Below are 19773 nucleotides of genomic sequence, written 5' to 3'. Positions count from 1 at the left end.
CGAATTGGCAACAACACTTCTCAATAACCATCAGCACCGGAGCACCTCAAAGCTGTGTGCTCAGTCCCCTGCTCTATTCAATCTGTACCCATTTGTGTGAAGTCTTGGGGTGCTTTTTCCTTGTTGCAAAACAGTTGAACATCTGCTATCCTATGAGAAGTCCTCAAATAATGGAGCTACTGTTGATTAAGAAACTGACAAGGCTACTTCAGGGAGACCTGCTTACACTTGCTGGGGATGGTACACTTGCAGGGGATGGATCAGTAGATCCTTGGCTGAAGGTTGCAAGGTATCTGTTGCTTCTGAGAACTGTGTCTAATGTCAAATCCACAGGCAGCTGTTCAGTCCCAATTAATTTGTGATACAAGGCAGAGCTTCTCTAATTATAATCCCTCAGATCTATGGGAATCTGTATTCTCAATGAGAGTTTAAGACAAGATTGGTCCTGTCCTTTGGTCCTAATTTTAGCCTCCCCTACTCCTTTGCTACAACAATTAGCTGTATATCAGGAAATCCATATTGGAAATCAAGTGCTGTGCAACAGTAAAGGAAGAGCTTGCATTACCAGAGCTCTTTTACCAACATAAATGCCCCATACCAATACTATCCTTTGAAGTGTAATCATTGCTGTAGTGTGGACGACTACTTATTAGAAGCATTACATGGATTACTTCTGCCAAGTTATCAGGTAATAATGTAACTGATTTTCATTCATTTGATTGCAAGCTTGATAGAAATTAATCTCTGCAAATGGGCACATTACTTGCAGATAAACAAGTGTAAGCATGGACAGTGAAATCCATCAATCATAGTCACAGGTTTTCAAGGAATTGTTAAATGCTCATGATGTGGTTCCTGCCCAAAAAGTGACCCTCAATTGTCACTTCTCCATCGTCAAACTCTGCTAGTTTTCAGCTCTGCAAATGGAATAAAGTTCTTGAACAAGGATTATAATTACCCACAACACACTCTGAAGAAATTGAATTCAATAGATTTATTTATTAAGAAAAAGAATTCTACATATTTTGCATGCTCATTCAACATACTGCAGTAAAATACAAATAAACCATTAACTAAACCATGTGTTCCTAAATACACTTCAGAATTTCATTCACTTGTCATTTTGCTTGTTTCCCAGAAACAATGTTTGCAGATTTTTTTTAATATCATTCCAAAGGGCAAATGGTCCAGTTCCATGTACCTGGGAAACATTTGTTCCTAGACACAAAAAAGAGGAAAAGGACAGGGAATTGCAAATCCAGGGAAGAGCTGCTGCAATCTGAAGTCTCCTCTCTAGGAGCATCGAGTGCATTTGGTAAGTCTTGCATGCTAGAAGAGCATCCCTGCAGACGGGTGGGCTTAAAGGCCAGAGAAGTAAATAAAGCAAATGCTTCTGCACGGGCAGATGGAGTCAGCAGAGATGTAGAGGTTCAAAGAGCCTATTTCTATACTCTGTAACTGACTGTATACTGCTGTTTGAGAGCTGTTGAGCTCCACCCACTGGCCACACAATCTGTCAGCCTGCAACACTCTCTGCAACTCTCCTCGTATGGATTCTCTAAACCCCTGGATCTTAATGGGTTTACAGCAGTGGGAACACTTTGTTTCCAGGAATAAAATTTAATGCTTTTTCAATCAGAAAGTTAGAGCCCAACATGTCTCCTCAGACCAAAATGCATACCAGCAATATTTGACAGCCTGTACCGCATGCAATAGACTCTGGGGTTCAAGTGAGTTCAGCATTCAAGCGAAACAATTACAGTCTTGAAACAAATTAATTGAAGACAAATGATGGAGCATCCCAGTCTTATTTTAAACACTTCACCAATTAAGAGATTCACAGTATGAAGGTCCACACAAAGCTGAATACATGCATGCCCAGGAATTCTACTGCACCCTAAAAGTTGTGGGTGCAGGTGATTGTGTGTGGCACGTGTAGTTGGGCAGTCGCCAATTGAACTTTGGAGCCTTGCAAATTGGATAGGAAGGGGGAGATGAGGAAACTACAATGCTTGAATGGTGGCAAGTTGAGAGGCGGGTGATATTGGGGCTTGGAAACAGGATAATTGTGGGACAGAGATGCAGTCGGAAGGATAGGAGGGGAAGGAATTGCCTTGCCAAGCAGGAGTCTGCTATGTTGCAGTCTCTCCAGCGAGCAACCACAGTTGCTCCTGAAACAACATGGTTCAAGTTCTTAAGCACCCTCCAAAAGAACATTGCACAGGAGAACTATCACAACATGTATCCCTGATATGGAAAAAGTCTCGGCATACCAGTGGTCTCCTCTGGAGATGCCTAATGAATTTAAGTGATGCAAATCATTCTGGAAATGGCAATCAAACCTGCTGATGCTGGAAATCTGAAATTAAAAACAGAAAATACAGGAAACACACAGCAGGCCAGGCAGCAACCATGGAGAGAGAAGCAATTGACATGTGACTGCAACCCTTCCTTTTTGTTTCTCTTTCCACAGATGCTGCCTGCCCCGCTGAACTTTTTTTCTAGCATTTTCACTTTTATTCAGGTAAGTGGTTCAGCCTCTGTGAAACTCTGGTTACCTGGGTATGAGATCATGCACTCCGTCTCTCTGGGTTTTTTTTAAGTCCCAACTCTCGACATCAGGTGGCAACAGAGAGACATTTTATGGTAATGCATGGATTTATGCCAAATCATTTGCCTCACTATATTCAGCTACCAAATAAAACCTTATACAAGATTTTTTTTTTAAATGAGCATTGCAAAACTGCTAATTCCTACACCAAATACAAACATGGTCCTCAATGGAATTCCAGTAAATTTAATTTAAAATGTTGAATAGAGTGGAGAATGACAACAGTATGTGAAGAACTAAGAATGGTATCACAAAAAACCTGAAATAACTTGTGACTTTGTCAAGAGGAATTGAGAAGCCAGAGTCATTAAATGAGGAAATGTTTGTAAGTCAACAAGAGGACCTTTGTTGCAGATTACACTTTAATTTGAGCATATCTCTTCGATATAATTTTTAAAACCAGCTTTGATTAGTGATTGATCACCGTTAAAGGACAACCTACAATTCATGCATGTGTTTGTCTAAAGTAAATTCAACCTATGTTTGAGTCGAGGCTTGAGCTGAATTAACATGGGTGAATAGGATCAACAGTGGCTTTTGCACAGGTTTTGCTATTCGGTTAATCGTGGGTGATCCAAGTCTTAGCTCTAATCACCCTTTTTTTCCCCCCATAAGAATCAATACATCGTCTAACAAAAATGTATCCATCTCTATTTTGAAAATTTCAGTTTGTTCTAAACCAGGCTTTTGGGGGAGAATTGTTCCAAAGTTTCACTATTAGTTGATGAACATTATCATGGATTTGTTTTCTAATTGTGTTTTGCACTAATGTCGTCTTCTTGCACAGTCTGTCTTTTTGCTGTCTTGTAAAATATGTGTAATTTATGTTTCAATGTGTTATCTGAGCCTATGCGTATGTGTTCTGCCTCAAGCAAGATTTTCATTGTACCTGTGCATATGACAATACATTTGACAAGTAATGTTAGAAGAAGGGGTTGTAAGAACAGAGACATTTTAACGTTGCAGGCTACATTGAGAAGATTATGAAAAAGGAAGTTGGGATCCTTGATTTTATAAATAAAGACAGACTACAAAAGCAAGCTAGTTGCACTGAAGCTTATTTCGTAACTATTGTTTAAGGACCAGCTGGGGCATTGTGGCCAGTATTGGGCATCACAATTGAGCAGGTTCCCAATGCCATGGACAGGCTGTAAAGGAGGGTGCCCCAGTGAAGAACTTAATTTCTGTGGAGCGCTTAAATAAACTGGGGTTCATTCCTCAGCTATGAAGAAAGTTTTATAGAAATATCCACAATTATGAGGATAGGGTAAATAATGACAAATAATTTACATTGGCAAAATTGTTGGTGACCAAGAGTCCATGGACTTGGCATAATTGACAAAAGAACCAGCAATAGCCCAAGATGATCAGTTGTCATATGACTGTGCTCTGAAATTCATGTCAGAGAGTTTTGGGAAAGGGTTAATTAACAACAAAATGAGTGATCATTTAAAGGGCACTGCAACAATATTGAGTAAATTAGGAGACTTTTTCAAATAATTCACAAACAATCAACGTTGGCAAATCGCCTCTTTCTGCCCAAGATTATTGCATTTAAACTCTTTATCAAGAGGTACTTCTTGACATTACCATCAAATGGCTGAGATCTGATTGTATGGCTTCTTGTTTGGGAACAACTCTCCTACCCACAACAATGGAATTAGTTTTTTTACTTCTTAAACATCTTTGTCAGATCAATTATTGTTTTATCTTTTATTCTCCAAATTACAGTTGCTCGGCCGAGCCATTCTCAATAGCAGATGCCTCAAGGGGACGATCCTGACCTATGGAGCAAAAGAAGAAACTTGCTGTCTGTAGGAGGGTGGAAACGGAATCAATCAAAACTTTCCAAAGGAAATTGAAGGAGTACTGGAGAAGGAATGGTTAAAGGCTCTAGGGAAGGAACAGGGGAATAATTGGAAGAGATTACTGTACTAGAAGTCAATATTCACATGGTGGGCTGCATTGCCTCTGTCTCTGCTATCACAACCTGTCTATATAATTTAACCATTTTCAGTTTGAGTATCATTCGGATAAATTTGTGGTGTAATGCTCACAGAACAATTTATGCTCCAACCTGTGGTGTCCAAAACTAAATAGAGATTAATCACAATTTCGTAGAACTGAGACCTCTTTTCACCTCTTTGTATTCCAGCTCCTTGGGATAAATTCCAATAGCCATTTTAATTATTAATTATTCGACCCTGCAATACTCAGTTGAAATACGATTGGAGAGTGCCACGGCGACGGATGTCACATGTCCAGCAATGAAAACCACCTCCCAAAGAATTAGCATTCCGAATGTCGACTTTAATTGTGGCAATGCCTAAAGAGAAAAAAAGGGGATTTTCAATTACTGGTATCAGAGAACGGAACAGTCTTGTAGTTAACATTTTCCAACCTATCTAATTTTTGATCTTGGACTTTTTTTCGAAACTATGTATGTGATAAGATAATACTATAGCCTGCACTGGTATTTTCTCTTTGCAGTATCTTGTGTGTGTCTTGATTATACTCGTGCATAGGTTGGTTTGGCTGGCTAGCATGCAAACTAAGCTTTTCACAGTATCACGGTATACATGACAACTATCAACCAATACCAATTAACGCGAGACTCCTCTGTGTCACTCCTGTTCTCTGTAGCATAGTTGCAGATGTATTGTAACTGGACAGGCATTGAGTGATTTAGGAAGCAACTGTTTATTAACATTCCTTGGGAAAACAAATGTTGGCAATTCACCATTTGGCCATGCAGCTGGATGGGTATGTGTAAGAGAGAGAGTTGCACTAGACAAACAGCCCATTCAGGCCACTATCAATGCCAGTTTAAGTACTGATCTATACTAATCTAATTTCCCAGCACTCAGCCCATGGCTTTCTATGCCATGAAGTCTGAAGTGCTCATCTAAATTTATTTAAAATTTTATAGAGTATTTTACTTCACCATCCCCTCCAGCAGTGTGGTGCACATTTTAACTAACTTCTGGCTGAAAAAATGTCTTCCTTTGTTTCCTTCTAAACCTCCCACCGAAAAATCTATTTTCTGTGGTTATAAACACCACTGCTGAAAGGAAACATTTCTTTATCTTTGCCTCATAATTTTGTAGCACTCTTGGCCTCCTCTATTCCAAGGAAAATAAACCACCCTCGGCTCCCTCCACTCAAGGTAAATCCATCCTATATGATGGCAACCAGGACTGTACTGTGACTATTTTAACTGAGGTTTTATAAACTTGTACCATAACCTCTCTCTTATATTCTGTGTTGTGAATACACACAAGTATCTTGTATGTATTCTGTACCACCCTCTACCTTTACTGCCTTTAGGGATCTTTGAGCTCATACTCTGTTCCTCAGTACTCTAGGACCCAACCAATAGTCCAACCAAATTGCATCATCTCACATTTTTCAGGATTACATTCCATCTGCCAATGCTCTGCCCATCTTACAAACCTGTCAAGAGCGTTTTGTCATATGTCCCAGAAAGAACAATTAAATTCTTACTTGCTGCAGCACAACAGAATACAGTGCATTCAGAAAGTATTCAGACCCCTTCACATTTTCCACATTTTGTTACGTTACAGCCTTATTTTAAAATTGATTCAATTCATTTTTTTTATCAATCTACACACAATACCGCAGAATGAAGAAACGAAAACAGATGTTTAGAAATATTTGCAAAGTAATTAAAAATAAATAACTGAAATATCACATTTACATAAGTAACACAAAACTGAGTAGATAATGATGTAATCACATCACTAATCAACTGTTCAGTTTCTATCCTTGGAAGTCGGGCATGTTTAGTAAGGATCCCAATGTTGAAATCTCCCTATCAAAACATGGGCAAAGGATTCCTGTTTTAATCAAGGAAGAAAGGAATTGTGAATGACATTACCTAGTTTTTCAAACATCTTATGAATGCTAGTCTCATTCTTTTCGACCATCACTCGCTTCTCATCCAGCATCAGAACGTTCATGGACAGCCACTTTGAAGACATCCACAAAGGGTGATCTGGAGGGTGGGGATGTAGGGTTGTGGAGGGGCAAAACATAATATTGGACCTCAAGTACAAAAATTATTTCACAAATTGGCCACCAAGATTTTAATTTTTTTTTGTCAGAAGAATTGTTTCCTTGTCATTTTGCAAAATAGACATTTAACATTTGCATATAATACATACTATCTACAACCAGAACACAGCACACACTCTGCCCATCCTATGCAAACAAATTTGATTACCCAAATTCAGAACGTCAATGACCCCACTCGCTACCAGGCCAGAGCTGGGGTCTCCAAGACATCAAACCTCTTCAAGGGAGTCGCTACTCTGATAGACCCTCACCCCAGAGTCTCGCTAATCCTCTCCCAAAACGCAACCCATAATCTCTCCTCAACCCTAATCGTCTCCTATCCATCCCAGCCCAGTCTACTGTCCAACATTCAATAGCTCGCTGCCTGCAGGAGATAAATATTGAATCTGATATTTGAGTGCTGTGCAATGTGGGAACCTGTCACAGTGACCTGACATGCAGCATTGTGTCCGGTAAGACCATGGAGCTTGGGTCCTCCTGACACGGGCCGTGCAGCCCACTAGCCTTGCTTTAATGCCCAAAATACATGCAGAAGGATTTCTAGTCCTTCGTCTGTAATAAATTTCTAAAACATGATTATTTGTACCTTAATGGATGGAATTTTAAGAACCTTTTGAAAAGTTGCATCAAATAATTTTAGCATAAGCTCAGCCCAGCATGTGTGTTGACTGTCACCCATGGCTCTTATATTAGTGGAAAGGATAATGGAAATTAATTTTACACAGAATTGAACTATGGCTTAATAGTCACTGATTTGTTTATCTGAGTTCGGCTGATTTCTGGCAGGTTGTACCGGCTGAAGATTAGGGTATCTACCACATTTGTACTAACCCAAACACTGGAGCCATTGATCCCATAATAAATTATTGATCAAACTAGATTGAAGTGCCTGTGTTTGTCTCACAAGTTTTATGGGTTAAATAAAGCTTTTGCATTTACCGTCTGATATTAGAGGAGTAGGGGGAGAGATGATAGTCCAGCCAGCATTTTTGAAGACCTCGATCTGAAAGTTATAAGGTGAAAGTGAATGTGAGGGATCGGTGAATTAGCCTTTGTCGCCCATCCTCCACACAAGCAGAGATACACAACATAAATACCACTCATATCAAATTCCTGTATCATCAATATATTCTTGGACTACAAAAACCACAGACCCGAACATATTCTGCAATAACCATTTCAGGTTACTGCTGGGGGTGAAATAGCCCAGCTTTTAACACAGTAGACTGCAATAGAAGGGCTGTGTGGAAATACTAATTATTGTTGAGAAGTTTAGGATGAGGCTCTCGGCTCAGACATGATTTTCTGTAAGTTCTTAAGCTGGAATGGATTGGTCTTTAAAAGCAAATGAAAACACTTAACACTGGCACATGTTTTAAAAATCTAATCCTGAATCCTTTACTCGAATTAAACTCATACTTCTAGGCAACCTTACTTGATGACAGGGACGGTCAGGGTTTGACAAAACCAAACCAGGTCCGATTATATTGAAAGTTGCATCGATATGCATAGGGTTTGGATCCTTGAAGGAGATGGTGTGAACATTGTATGTTGGAGCAAGATGTCTCCGCATCCACTCAATCCCCATGAAATTAGTCACCTGTAAAATAAAACAATCGCATCACATTGTGTAATATACAATGCATCTGAGCAATAAACAAAGGTGATTCACGGAATCAGAGGCTAGGCTGAATGTAGTGGGAATAGAACTTGCAAGAGAGAAACGACTGATGTCCAATTATCTCACTAATACTGCCAGCCAAGGTCGGACGGAATACTGAAACAATTAGACTTTGACGAGGGCAAAGTGAAGCTGACAGAATGTGCCTACCTGACTCCTTTGTACAAATATATCCTTCCCAGCTCTCATGAAATCAGCAGCATCAAAGCAGGGTTCAAACTCGGTGGTCACAAATTTCCCTTCAGCAGCCAGCTTGTGTCTGTCTTCCACGGAGAAAATAGGGTACTCCTGCACAAGAAACACTTGGCTCACATCCAGATTCGCACTGCACAAAGACAACATTCAGAACGCAAAACATGACGTTGTTCCCCATAGAACACAAATTCCAGGTCCTCTCCCAGTTCCATGCTGTGGAACTATTCTGCTTTGTTGTGTAATTCATCAGGTTTCCATGGCTGAATGTTTTGTAGCCTCTGACTGGAATTGCGAATTTAAAAAATGCTGTCACTGATCAAAGACTTGCTTCTGAGTGACTGCTGTAATCAACTCGCAAGAAAACGTGCATTTTCAAAAAAAATCTTTCTTTAAATTAAAGTTAATTACTTTTAAATATTGCAGTTGGGAAAGAAAGAGATACTGGGCAGAAAGATTGGAGGCAAAGATCTAGTGATCATACCTCCGATGGGATTAGCGACTGGCTTCACCAGCATTGCTGCGACTAGTGTCCTCTCCCCCAACCCCTCCCGACAAAGTGAATGTAATCAAGCTTGTGCACATGTCCTTAATACTATGGGTGAACATGTCCTCATAGCATCCATAGAATGACTAGAGCCCCGACTCCTCCTTACCCCCTTCCCAGATCTCCAACCCCTACTCCCTTACGCACATTGGGACTTGAGAGAATTCCCTTCCTGATCATTCATTCTGGTGTAAGATGTACTCTGCCTCAATGAGCCTCCCACTTGAAAGCACCACTCCTGACTTACCATGTTGTACAGCTTATCCGACATTTGTGGTTTGGGGGCAGTTGTCCACTTGGCTCCACGCAGAAAGTAATCCTTAATGAGTGGCCGATATGCCCTATATTCAAAGAAACGAGCCCTCCATGCCATCGGCGCCTCAATGATTTCATTGCCAACCACCAGCAGTATGTCCCTTGGCATGGCAGCGTACATGCCTGAGAGGAGAGAATGAGCTTATGGGCAATGTCCACTGCAACACCGTGAGACTCAAAGTATGAAAACAGTTTATCATTGGAGGGGTGGCTGGGAGGCCTTAATGTTCATCATGGATATCAATATTAAGACTTCCAGTCCACCTCCACATATCCCAATTACCATTATCACAATGATACACTATACAATGATTCAGTGCTGAGGAACTCTGGTTTGAAACATTCCAGAAGTGTCTTACTCCGATCCATCCTGCCCTGAAGAGCTCATGGAACATCTCAAGGGACCAGGATATGAGAAAAGGGGACCTGCTGCCTCATTTGTTCTAAACCTTAGTAAAAGGCAGTCTCTCCTCAAAGACTGTCGGTTCTAGGTCAATTGAAACCTGGAAAATTGAGTCTGTTGGACTTCTTTTGAGCAGTCAGCCCCCGGGCCATGTAGTATCGGTCAGTAAAACTATGGCTAATTTGGTTATTGTCTTCAATTCCATTTTTCTGACTAATCCCCAAAACACACCCTCCCCGTTGACCAAAAGTATTTCTATTCCAGACCTGAATAAATCAGTGACTCCATTCCTAGTTTTCTGTGGTGGTGAATTCACGACCATCTGAGAGAAGAATTTCTCCTCATCTCCATCTTAAATTGGTGATCCCTCATCTGAAAGTTCTGCATACTACCAAGCATCCTCACAGCATCCATCCAGTCAATGGTTTCAAAACATCATCTCAGTCACCTGGACCCAGAGACTAAATCTGCTTACCGTTCCTCATGAGATTATCCCTATATACTAAGAATCAATGTCGGGATCTGTGGAATCACGTCTGTATCCAAGGCATATTATCCTTCCTTAAATAAGCAGACCAATCCTAAGCAAGGTTCTAGAAGAGCTCTCAAAGTCCTATAAATTTGTGGTAAACTCAATCTTCTTTTATCTTAGTTTTGCACTGAAGGCCAGCGTTCCATTTGTCTTCCAAGTTGTTTGCATGAGGATTTTATCCATGCAGTCATGCAGCTCACTTTGAACACTGGAATTCAAGTTTCACACCATTTAAATAATATATCTTCTCCCTTCCAAAGCGGACAGCTTTACATTTCTCCACATTATACTCCATCTGCCAAACATTTGCCCATTTACATAAATTGTTTATATCTCTTTGTAGATACTACATCTTCCTCACGACTCATTTTATCAATAGCAAACTTTAATAAAGTTACCTTGCTTGACTCCACTGAATTAGTAATGCCACAAAGGCCGGTCAATACCTGCCAAAAGTGAATCCCAACATCACACATATAGCAGTTCTAGTAGGTGCCTCATCAACAGCTCCGTCTCATGGTTTTTCAGAATGTGAGGAAAAACTGCTTGCATTAATAGTGACCTCCACATTCAGAGCATGAAAATATAATACTGTGATGGAACAGGCTCAACAGACGAATAGTCTTCCCTGTCACTATATTTCTGTCATTCTCCGGTCATCAATACGATTGCTGCAAAGGACCTGGTTAAAGGGAGAACATATTTCCTGTGGTACCAATCTCTGCTTGGGCAGTAGATTGCTTCGCTGTCCAGCGGAAGTGTGATCATCTGGTTTATTTTGTGGTTAAATCATTGGCACCTAACAAAATAACTGGCAGGGGTGCAATGGCAGAGAGACGGATTCAAAATTGTCAGGAGCAAAGAACTGCTTTGAAAGCAAAGTTGATGGATAGGGATGGTGGAAGTTTACCCAGAGCCTCCAAACATTCTTTGTATGAAGTGATGAAATGGAGATGGGTCCTTATGAGTTAGCTGCACCTCAGCAAGCACTCATACCTACTGAATATGAATAAAAAACTGTAGGTGGAAGACATCTGAAAGAAAACCAGAAAATGCTGGAAATGTTCAACGGTACAGGCAGCATCTGTGGAATGAGAAACAATCAACATTTCATGTCAAAGACCCAATGAAGTCTTTAACTTCAAGCATTTCTGTTTCTCTCTCCACAGATGCTGCCTGACCTGTTAAATGATTACAGCAGTATCTGTTTTTATTTCTTACCAAATAGAAGCTAAAGTTGAATTCATCATTCATTGTCTTAGACAATATTTTAACCAAATAAAAAATCAATTTACCTGTAGATTTAAAGTCTGGTGTATTATAATTCTCAGACCAGTTGATAATCTCTGGGTGCTTGACAACCACTCCCTCACCACGGAGTACATTACACATCTCTTCAATCTCGGCAACAGCTTTGCTTATGTGCTCTTTAGGAAATCTTTGGCCTCCATATTGCTGGTAGAAGGGCCAATATTTCTCATAGGTATTGGCCTGAAACAGGAAACGTTCATCAGGGCAGTCTTGGCAATTAGTAGGAAATGAGAGAACTGTCATTTTTTTATTAAATGATCAATTTCTATGGTACTGGGTTTGATGGCCAATTTGGGGGTTTCACTCCCAAAGGATATTCTTTCTGCTGACACTCCAGTCTATTGCTGGGGGAGTGCAACATTATTTCAGGTGATTTTTTTAAATTGTGCTTCTGTCAAAGGTTGGCCCTGGAGTTTGCAGAGCAAGGGGTTCTCCTGGGCTCAAATTTCTTCTCTCAACCTTTTCCACCAGAAACAGAGTAATTAGTCTTTACCTCATTTGGTCGATTATCCAAGTCACAAAAGATTCTTCAGTCACAAATAATTTATTTTATGAACCAGGTGCCATATAACTTACATTTTTCATTTTTTGAGAAAGACAGTCCATCAAACGAAGCAAACCTGCAGCTACATTTTCCTAATTCCCCTCACCCCCACCTTCACTCTCACCCGCTCCATTACTCTCACATGCTCCCTAACTCTCACCCACATCCTTACCTACTCTCCCACACCCACCCATACTCTCATCCTCACCCGCTCCTGCATGCTCACCCCTATCCTGACCTACATCCTCACTCCACCCTTACTCTCACCCCCCTACCCACCTTCAGCTGCGCAGCTTTTATTTATGAGCATGAATGGAAATCAGTTTCTGCAGTTCAACTGAATTATTACCGAGAATTATGCTATTCAGTAAATGAATGCATTTTTAAAACAAGCATTTTAATTTGGAAACTTCTCGAACATTATTTAATTTGTTTAAATACTTTGATATTTTTAATAAAGATAATGTAAGATGATGCTTTAATTTTTGTTCCAACTGATTGAAGTGGTAAGAGATTAATCACTGCACTAATAATTGGAATTAACCCACTAGTTAGCAGCACTAGCCCTAGGCTTCAGTGGATGTCTGACTTAGTGTTTTTTGTAATTATATAAATGACGCATGAGATTGTAGGTGGTCTGATTAATACATTTGCAAATCACATGAAAATTGGGTGGCGTCCAAGACAGCATAGAAAGTTGTGGAAAGGTACCGTGGTACATTGGTCAGCTGGAAAATTAGGCAGAGTAGTGGCTGATGGTATTTAATCCAGACAAGTATGAGGTAATGCATTTTTGGTCAAATTCTGGTAGGATATACATAGAGTAAATGCAGGGACCTTAGGGAGTGATGATGCAGAGAAACCTTGGGATGCAAGACCCCAGTTCACTGAAAATAGACGCTGCTGGAATTTGATATGCCTGCCTTCATAGATAGGCATTGAGTATAAGAGTTGGTATGTTATGTTGCAATTGTACATATTATTGGTTAGAATGCATTTAGTGTATTATGAGCAATTTTGTTGTCACACAACTGGAAGCATGTGACAGCAATAGTGATAGTGTAGACGATTCACCAGGATGTTGCCCGGAATGGAGGACTGTAGTTAAAGGAGGGATTGGATAGGCTGGGTTTATTTTCATTGGAATGTAGGCAGCTGAGGCGTGATGTTATAGAGATTTAGAAATATATAGATATTTGTGAACCTCCCTTGACCTCTTTCCTCATGGACTCAATACAAACCTTCACTTCTATTGTGAAAGGGGGTACACATGCATTTTCTGGTCTCCCAACAATCACTTCTTCCAGTGGGTCCCACTCATTGTAGGAGCAGACGGGACACTCTTTGGCCAGTGCATCAGTAGCCTGGTCCTTGTGATCATCATCTGCAACACAGGAACTCTTAGCTGTAGTAGTAGCAGCAGCAGCAGCAGCCCGAGTGCTTTGGAACGTTTTCTGCACCCATCCTGCAACGGCCCGGCCAATCTGAAAGACACAAGGCTGAAACATCAGAAAATGCTGAGACTTGGCTACTATCATGAGCTCAAAATGGATCCCTCATCCATCGTTGGATTTCCGAGGCAGTGGGACAAGCACAGTTAGAACTGCCAGTTAAATTACGTCATCACAATTGATTAAGGAACAGTAGATTGTTGGGCTTCTGTGGAAGGGAGCTTCACAGCTGGAGAAGACAAACCAGGGAGTATATGGCTGTGTGTGACCTCATATGACCTCCTATACCACTCATGCAGGGCACTGACCAGCACCTATTCCCATCCCCACCCTGGTACTGCTTAGTACCCCCCACTCCCCCTGCACTGCCCACCACCTGGGCACTTCCCAGCACCCATCCACTCCCCCATCCCCCAGGCACTGCCAAATATCCACTACTGCCCTGGCTCTGTCAACACCCAGTCCCGCCAAGACACTGCTAAACGAGCACCCCATCTGGACATTGCCCAGCACAAACCATCACCCACGCATTGACCAACACCCGCCTACCCTCATCATGTAAGTATTTGGGTTAAACTATCAGTCAACCCATTTATTTTCAATCTTTCCACCAATATTTGTAAAGCAATAAATGAAATTGTTCAACATGAATGGAAAAACACACCACAACCTTTTGATGCTTTTATGATATTTCTCCTAGAGTATGAAGACGTGATTGGAGAGGAATCCTTACTTCCTGCGACCCATAGACAATGCAGCAGGAGACAATTCCCAGTCACATTAAAACCTGGACATTTTCAATTATTATTAGATGCCAATCCTGATGCATCAATATATTTTAATTAATAAATCTTTGTATATGCCGTGTACAAACCATGAGTTACTCTCCCCCACCGCTCAGGTTTGTCTTCTGGAAATGGCAGAGATTACATTCGAAGGTTGCTGAAATAAAGTGTATTAACAACTATCGTGAAGACCCAGCACTAAAGGACAGATGTGGAGAGTCTATTTTGCACTAATTAAAATTGTGGTTTCTACATTCAATCAGTTTAATAATATTAATTCTATTCACTCAGGCAGAATGTCAAGCTCATTCTGCATCTCCCTGTTCACTCACTAAATGATAAATTATGTTCATTGCACTGCCAGCACTGTGTATTTGCACATGCTGTCTGTTTCCACCCCTGTACTAGAAAGTGAAAAAGAGTGAATGGCATTTTAGTACTTTGCAGCCTGATAATTTCTCATGTACACTCAAACTTGTATGATTCAGATTCAGATTCAGATTCGGGACTGAGATCATTCATATTACAGCTAGTGTATCTGAAAGACATATCTTCTTTCAAACCTTTTCTGGATCAGCTGTTAAAGGGAAATTGCTGGTCGCGACATTTCTATTTTTGGTGCAGTGAGGCCAAGACTTGTGAAAGGGAATGCCAGGCTAAGTGGAATGTATAAGCAGCACTCAGAGCACCACAGAAGGCTGGAAGCCAAGTGAATGGATATTTTTAAGGCGGAGATTGACAGATTCTCAGTAGGGGTGTCAGGGGTACACAGGGGGAAGGCAGGAGAATGGGGTTGAGAGAGAAAGATAGATCAGTCATAATTGAATGACATAAACTTAATGGGCCAAATGGCCTAATTCTTCTCCTGTAACTTATGAACTTATTACTCAAAAAGAACCCAGGCTATCCTTTCCCATTTAACGTTTCAATTTTCTAAAAGAAAATCAGGGCAAAACCTAGCGTTACTTCCAGAAAAAATACAGGACAATTACATCCTCATCAGTATGTTGAACAATAACAATGGCATTGTTTTAGTTTACATTTTCCTGGCAGTATGTTGTGGTAATTCACTTCTGCAGTTCTAAAAATATATTTTTTAGAAATCAGAGTGTGATAAACGCTTCAGTCTCAACTAGGCCAGATTGGGAGGAGATACATTCCCACAGGGACTGAGAATGTTGGGACTGAAGCTTCCATTAACTCGGTCTCCTTCTTCACTACGTGTAGCCTGTTACGCAACAACTTCGGCTCAGAGCTGATGTTCAATAAATTGCCGTTTCTGCCAGGCACATCTACCTAATTGTAGGTACGCTGGACACAAAATTTTGCTTGTAACATTTGTTGTCTCCCGCACATTGTTCTCAATTGAAGTTCACTTTCATTTACTTGTGATGCTAAATGCATTAAAGACTGCCAGCAGAATGAAAATGTGTTTACAACTGGACAGATTCCAGATTGAAGTAAAATATCTAAACATAAAGCAGATTGGCTCATATCTGAATGGCCTTCAAAATAAATCAGTCCTGGCACATGATTGTATGAAAGTTCTCAGGGCTCCTCCACAAGCTTCTGTTATCCCTCTGCATTCCTACAGATGTGAAGGTTACATTAGGAGTTGTAGAGAACAGAATAGTACCCTTCAGTCCTCTGCATCCATACTGACCTTTTGAATCATATCTTTAGTTTTATCATAAAGGAGAACTACTGTTCTCAAAAGGTCTGTTCATTAAAGCATGTTCCCAAAAGCATCCTTCCTTTCACTGAACACAATCAACATTACTTTTCCATTAGCCCAGAGATCATAATACTGAAACGAACTGCCATTGAATGAATGCAGAGTTTAATACAACTATCTTCACCAACAGGTTTTGTTGGAGAAATTATCCTGGGTTTATTGAGTGAAATTGCTGCCGTTTTTATTTCTTCTGTTCTTTAATTAGACTTTTGTGCCCCCACCCACCTTAGATTATTGGCCTCACTTCCAACTCGTTGGTTTAAATGTTGTTGTCAACGCTAATATTTTCTAGATCGTTTTCTCCCCACTATTAAAGTGGAAACCTTTCTTTTCCTTTAATGCTCGGTATGATTTTGTTCATGAAGTAGGAAATAGTCTCAAAACACAGTAAATGGTAGATATTAGAAACATAGAAAATAGGTGCAGGAGTAGGCCATTCGGCTGATATTGCAGCGTGAAGTAATCCCACCCGTCCAAACAAACATCTGGTGTGTTTTATACAATACTTTAATGAATAGCTTCAGTATTGCCTCAGACTTTCAAGAACGAATCTTGATAAAGGAGAGGATTCCCCCAGGTTAACCTGTCCCAGAAATTTGAGACACGGATGAGAAGTTAATCGCAAATGAACTGATTGGGTGGGAATTTCAGTCCCAGTAAGATTTAACCAGCCGTCAGCCAATTCTCACACAACGGCAGGGGGATTCGTCGGGATTCAAGATACTGCTGCTAGACAAGTGCACTGCAATGCCGAAGTGCTCCCGAGCCCCCGGAATCCAGCACTGACATGGGCACTGTTTTGTCACGGTGCATTGTTGGTATTGATAATTTAATGCGTTGTCAGACCTTCGCCAAAGTGTTCGCATGTGAACGCTCACCCTCACACGCTAGTTAGAAGCATTTGGTCTGTTATTTCACTCTTCGGGTGTTCTTTCCATTATTAACTTATTCTTGTAGTTTTTAGATGTTTGATTTTGACTGAGTTCAACGTAATACCATTTCGTTCGTTCTGTTTTGCGAATTTTAGTTTTGGCTTTAATTTCAATTTTCTAAAACTAATTTTGTACCCCAGCAAAGCCGATTCTAAATGTATGATCTCGAGTGGAATTTAGAATCTGTGAACTTGCTGCACATTTCCCTGGTGAGGTTTGTCGGGGCGGGCAGGATGCTGAAACCAGCGCTTTGTTATAGAAGACTGGTTGTTTGCTGTGCTTAACTGCAGCCTTGAGGCGAAGCGCCGGTGTTGGGACCCTCGCATCGGCACATTCGAGAGGAAGGGACGGGGCATACTGACCAGAGCTCCTAAGAAATGGGCTGACTCTGCTCCTCTGCTACCTCCGCGGAGACACCTCACTCGGATCATGGTCCTTCGCTGCCTGCCGCGTGTTCCTGGTCTGCGGTCGAGCTGCCTAAAGCCGGAGCAACCTTTCCCATGCTCGGAGCTCTCGCCAAGCCGCCCCTTTATAGTCTTGTCCCAGCTCCTATTGGCTGCTATTGACGGCCCCGCCTGACCTTTCACCGGATCCTGAAGATGTCCAAACTTAGAAATTTTATCGATGCCTTCGCCTCAGCACCCTCCCAACAGAGATGGCGGGGAGACAGGAGAGGTGTCGTGCCGCCCTGCACGACTCCCCCGCATCCAGCTGGTGAAAGGGACCAAACTCAACGGCTTGCCAGTCAAATGCGTGACGCAGCAGCAACACTAAGCGATTTTCCATCTGGATGTCCATACCCCCGCCCCCGCCCCCTCCCCCTCCCCATCCCCATCCTATCCCAGCATTGTGCCTATTCATACAGATCCAACTTACCTGTTTTAATTACGTAGCTCACTACACCCTGCTCATTCAAGTACCTATCACAATGCCTCTTTTATTTTTTACTATTCCTGCCTCCATCACCTCCTCCCAGAGCTCATTCCAGATTCCAGATATTTATTACCCCCATCTCAATTATATGTCGTATAATTGTAGACACCTCTACAATGGAAACATACTCTGGCTATTTATCCTATCTAGAATTGTCATTGTATAGCGTTTTATATTTTACTAGACCAAGTGGGACCAGTTGTGTCCTGGTCAGACGGGAGGCCTGGTCCCCAAACGCAACCCGTTCTCCCAACGCAATATTCCACCACTTACCCATAGCCCCCACTGCAGGCTGGATCCCCCAGCGCAACCCGTTCCCCAACGCAAGATTCCACAACTCCCTTGCCTCCCCCAGCACTGGACTTTAAAAAAATCCAATTGCACTGCCAGCATTTCCAATCCCAATTCCACTTCCCTTGGCCCCTCCCCCTCCAGCGCTGGCAGGAACAGGAGTAAGGGTTCTCGGATGGCAACATTGTTGCAAATATCGGGGGGACTTCAGGTGGAAGCACAGAGAGTTCCTGGATTGCAATTTTGTATGGATTTTTGTTGTAGGCTGGGGCTGCAAGGATTTAACAGTAAAAATCTTTTTAAAGTTGGCTTTTTTAAACCGTTAAATATCAATAACTTGTGAAATATAACATCAGATCTGAAAGAAACTTGACAAGGGCAACGACGGGAAAAAGCAGAGTAAGGATCTGCAAAAAATGTAGCGCTACCATATACCGTTTTGGTGTAGATATCATCACACACACACACACAGAAACAAGACAATACTTTAATAGTATACTAGACCAAGTAGGTCTAATAAATAGTATACTATACTAGAACGCAATATTTCACCACTCACCCATGGCCCCCAGGGGAGGCCTGGTCCCCCAACACAAACCGTCCCCAACGTAAGATTCCACCATTCCCCTGCCTCCCCAGCACTGGACTTAAGAAAAAATCCAATTCCACTTCTCCTGCCTCCCCCAGCACTTCCAATTCCACTTCCCCTGGCCCCTCCCCCCTTGTACTGGCAGGAGTTAGTGTTTTATGATTGCAACATTTTTGCAAATGTCCCGCGTTGGCATAGATCACACAGACGCACACACACACACATAGAAACAAGATGACTTTTAATAGTATATACTAGACCAACTGGTCTAGTCAACCCATTGCCAAACGTAAGATTCCAGCACTCCCCTGTCTCCTCCAGCACAGGACTTTAAACAAATTCCAATTGCACTGCCCCAATTGCCATACCAATTCACCCTCCCCCTTCTGTCCTACCAGGAGCTGGAGTAAGTGTTGTATGATGGCAACATTGTTGCAAATGTCAGGTGGAGGACTGTGATATCCCATTCTGGTGAAAAGTTGGTGGAAGCACAGAGTGTTCCTGTATTGCAACTTTGTATCGAAGTTTGTTGGAAGCTGGCAGGAAGGATTTTAACAGTAAAAATCTTGTTAAAGTTGTTTTTTTTAACGTTTAAATATTAATAACGAGAAATATAACATCAAATCTGACGGAAAGTTGACAAGATCGACGACGGGAAAAAGCTGAGTAAAGTTCTGCAAAATGTTTAGTGCTACCGTGTACCGTTTTGGCGAAGATACAATCTCAATCAGCACACACACACACACACACACACACACACACACACATATAGAGAAACAAGACAGGACTTTGAATAGTATACTAGTGCACTTTGTTCTCCCATCTG

At 41.4% G+C, this 19773-nt stretch overlaps 1 protein-coding gene across 1 annotated transcript; it reads right to left on the bottom strand.

Moving 5' to 3' along the window:
* Nucleotides 1-979: 979 nt before the first annotated feature.
* On the bottom strand, nucleotides 980-17928 carry gatm (glycine amidinotransferase). Its single transcript, XM_033050183.1, has 9 exons — nucleotides 17497-17928; nucleotides 13473-13715; nucleotides 11672-11867; nucleotides 9374-9564; nucleotides 8538-8675; nucleotides 8142-8306; nucleotides 7646-7709; nucleotides 6510-6626; nucleotides 980-4937 (listed from the first exon to the last, which is right to left on the bottom strand). The coding sequence occupies exons 1-9, from the start codon at nucleotides 17563-17565 to the stop codon at nucleotides 4825-4827; spliced, it is 1296 nt and encodes a 431-aa protein (XP_032906074.1). The 5' UTR covers nucleotides 17566-17928; the 3' UTR covers nucleotides 980-4824.
* Between the last annotated feature and the right edge of the window lie 1845 nt (nucleotides 17929-19773).

This window comes from Amblyraja radiata, chromosome 34 (assembly GCF_010909765.2).
Source record: "Amblyraja radiata isolate CabotCenter1 chromosome 34, sAmbRad1.1.pri, whole genome shotgun sequence".
Classification (NCBI taxonomy): Eukaryota; Metazoa; Chordata; class Chondrichthyes; order Rajiformes; family Rajidae; genus Amblyraja; species Amblyraja radiata.
This window is presented reverse-complemented; position numbering and strand designations above follow the sequence as displayed.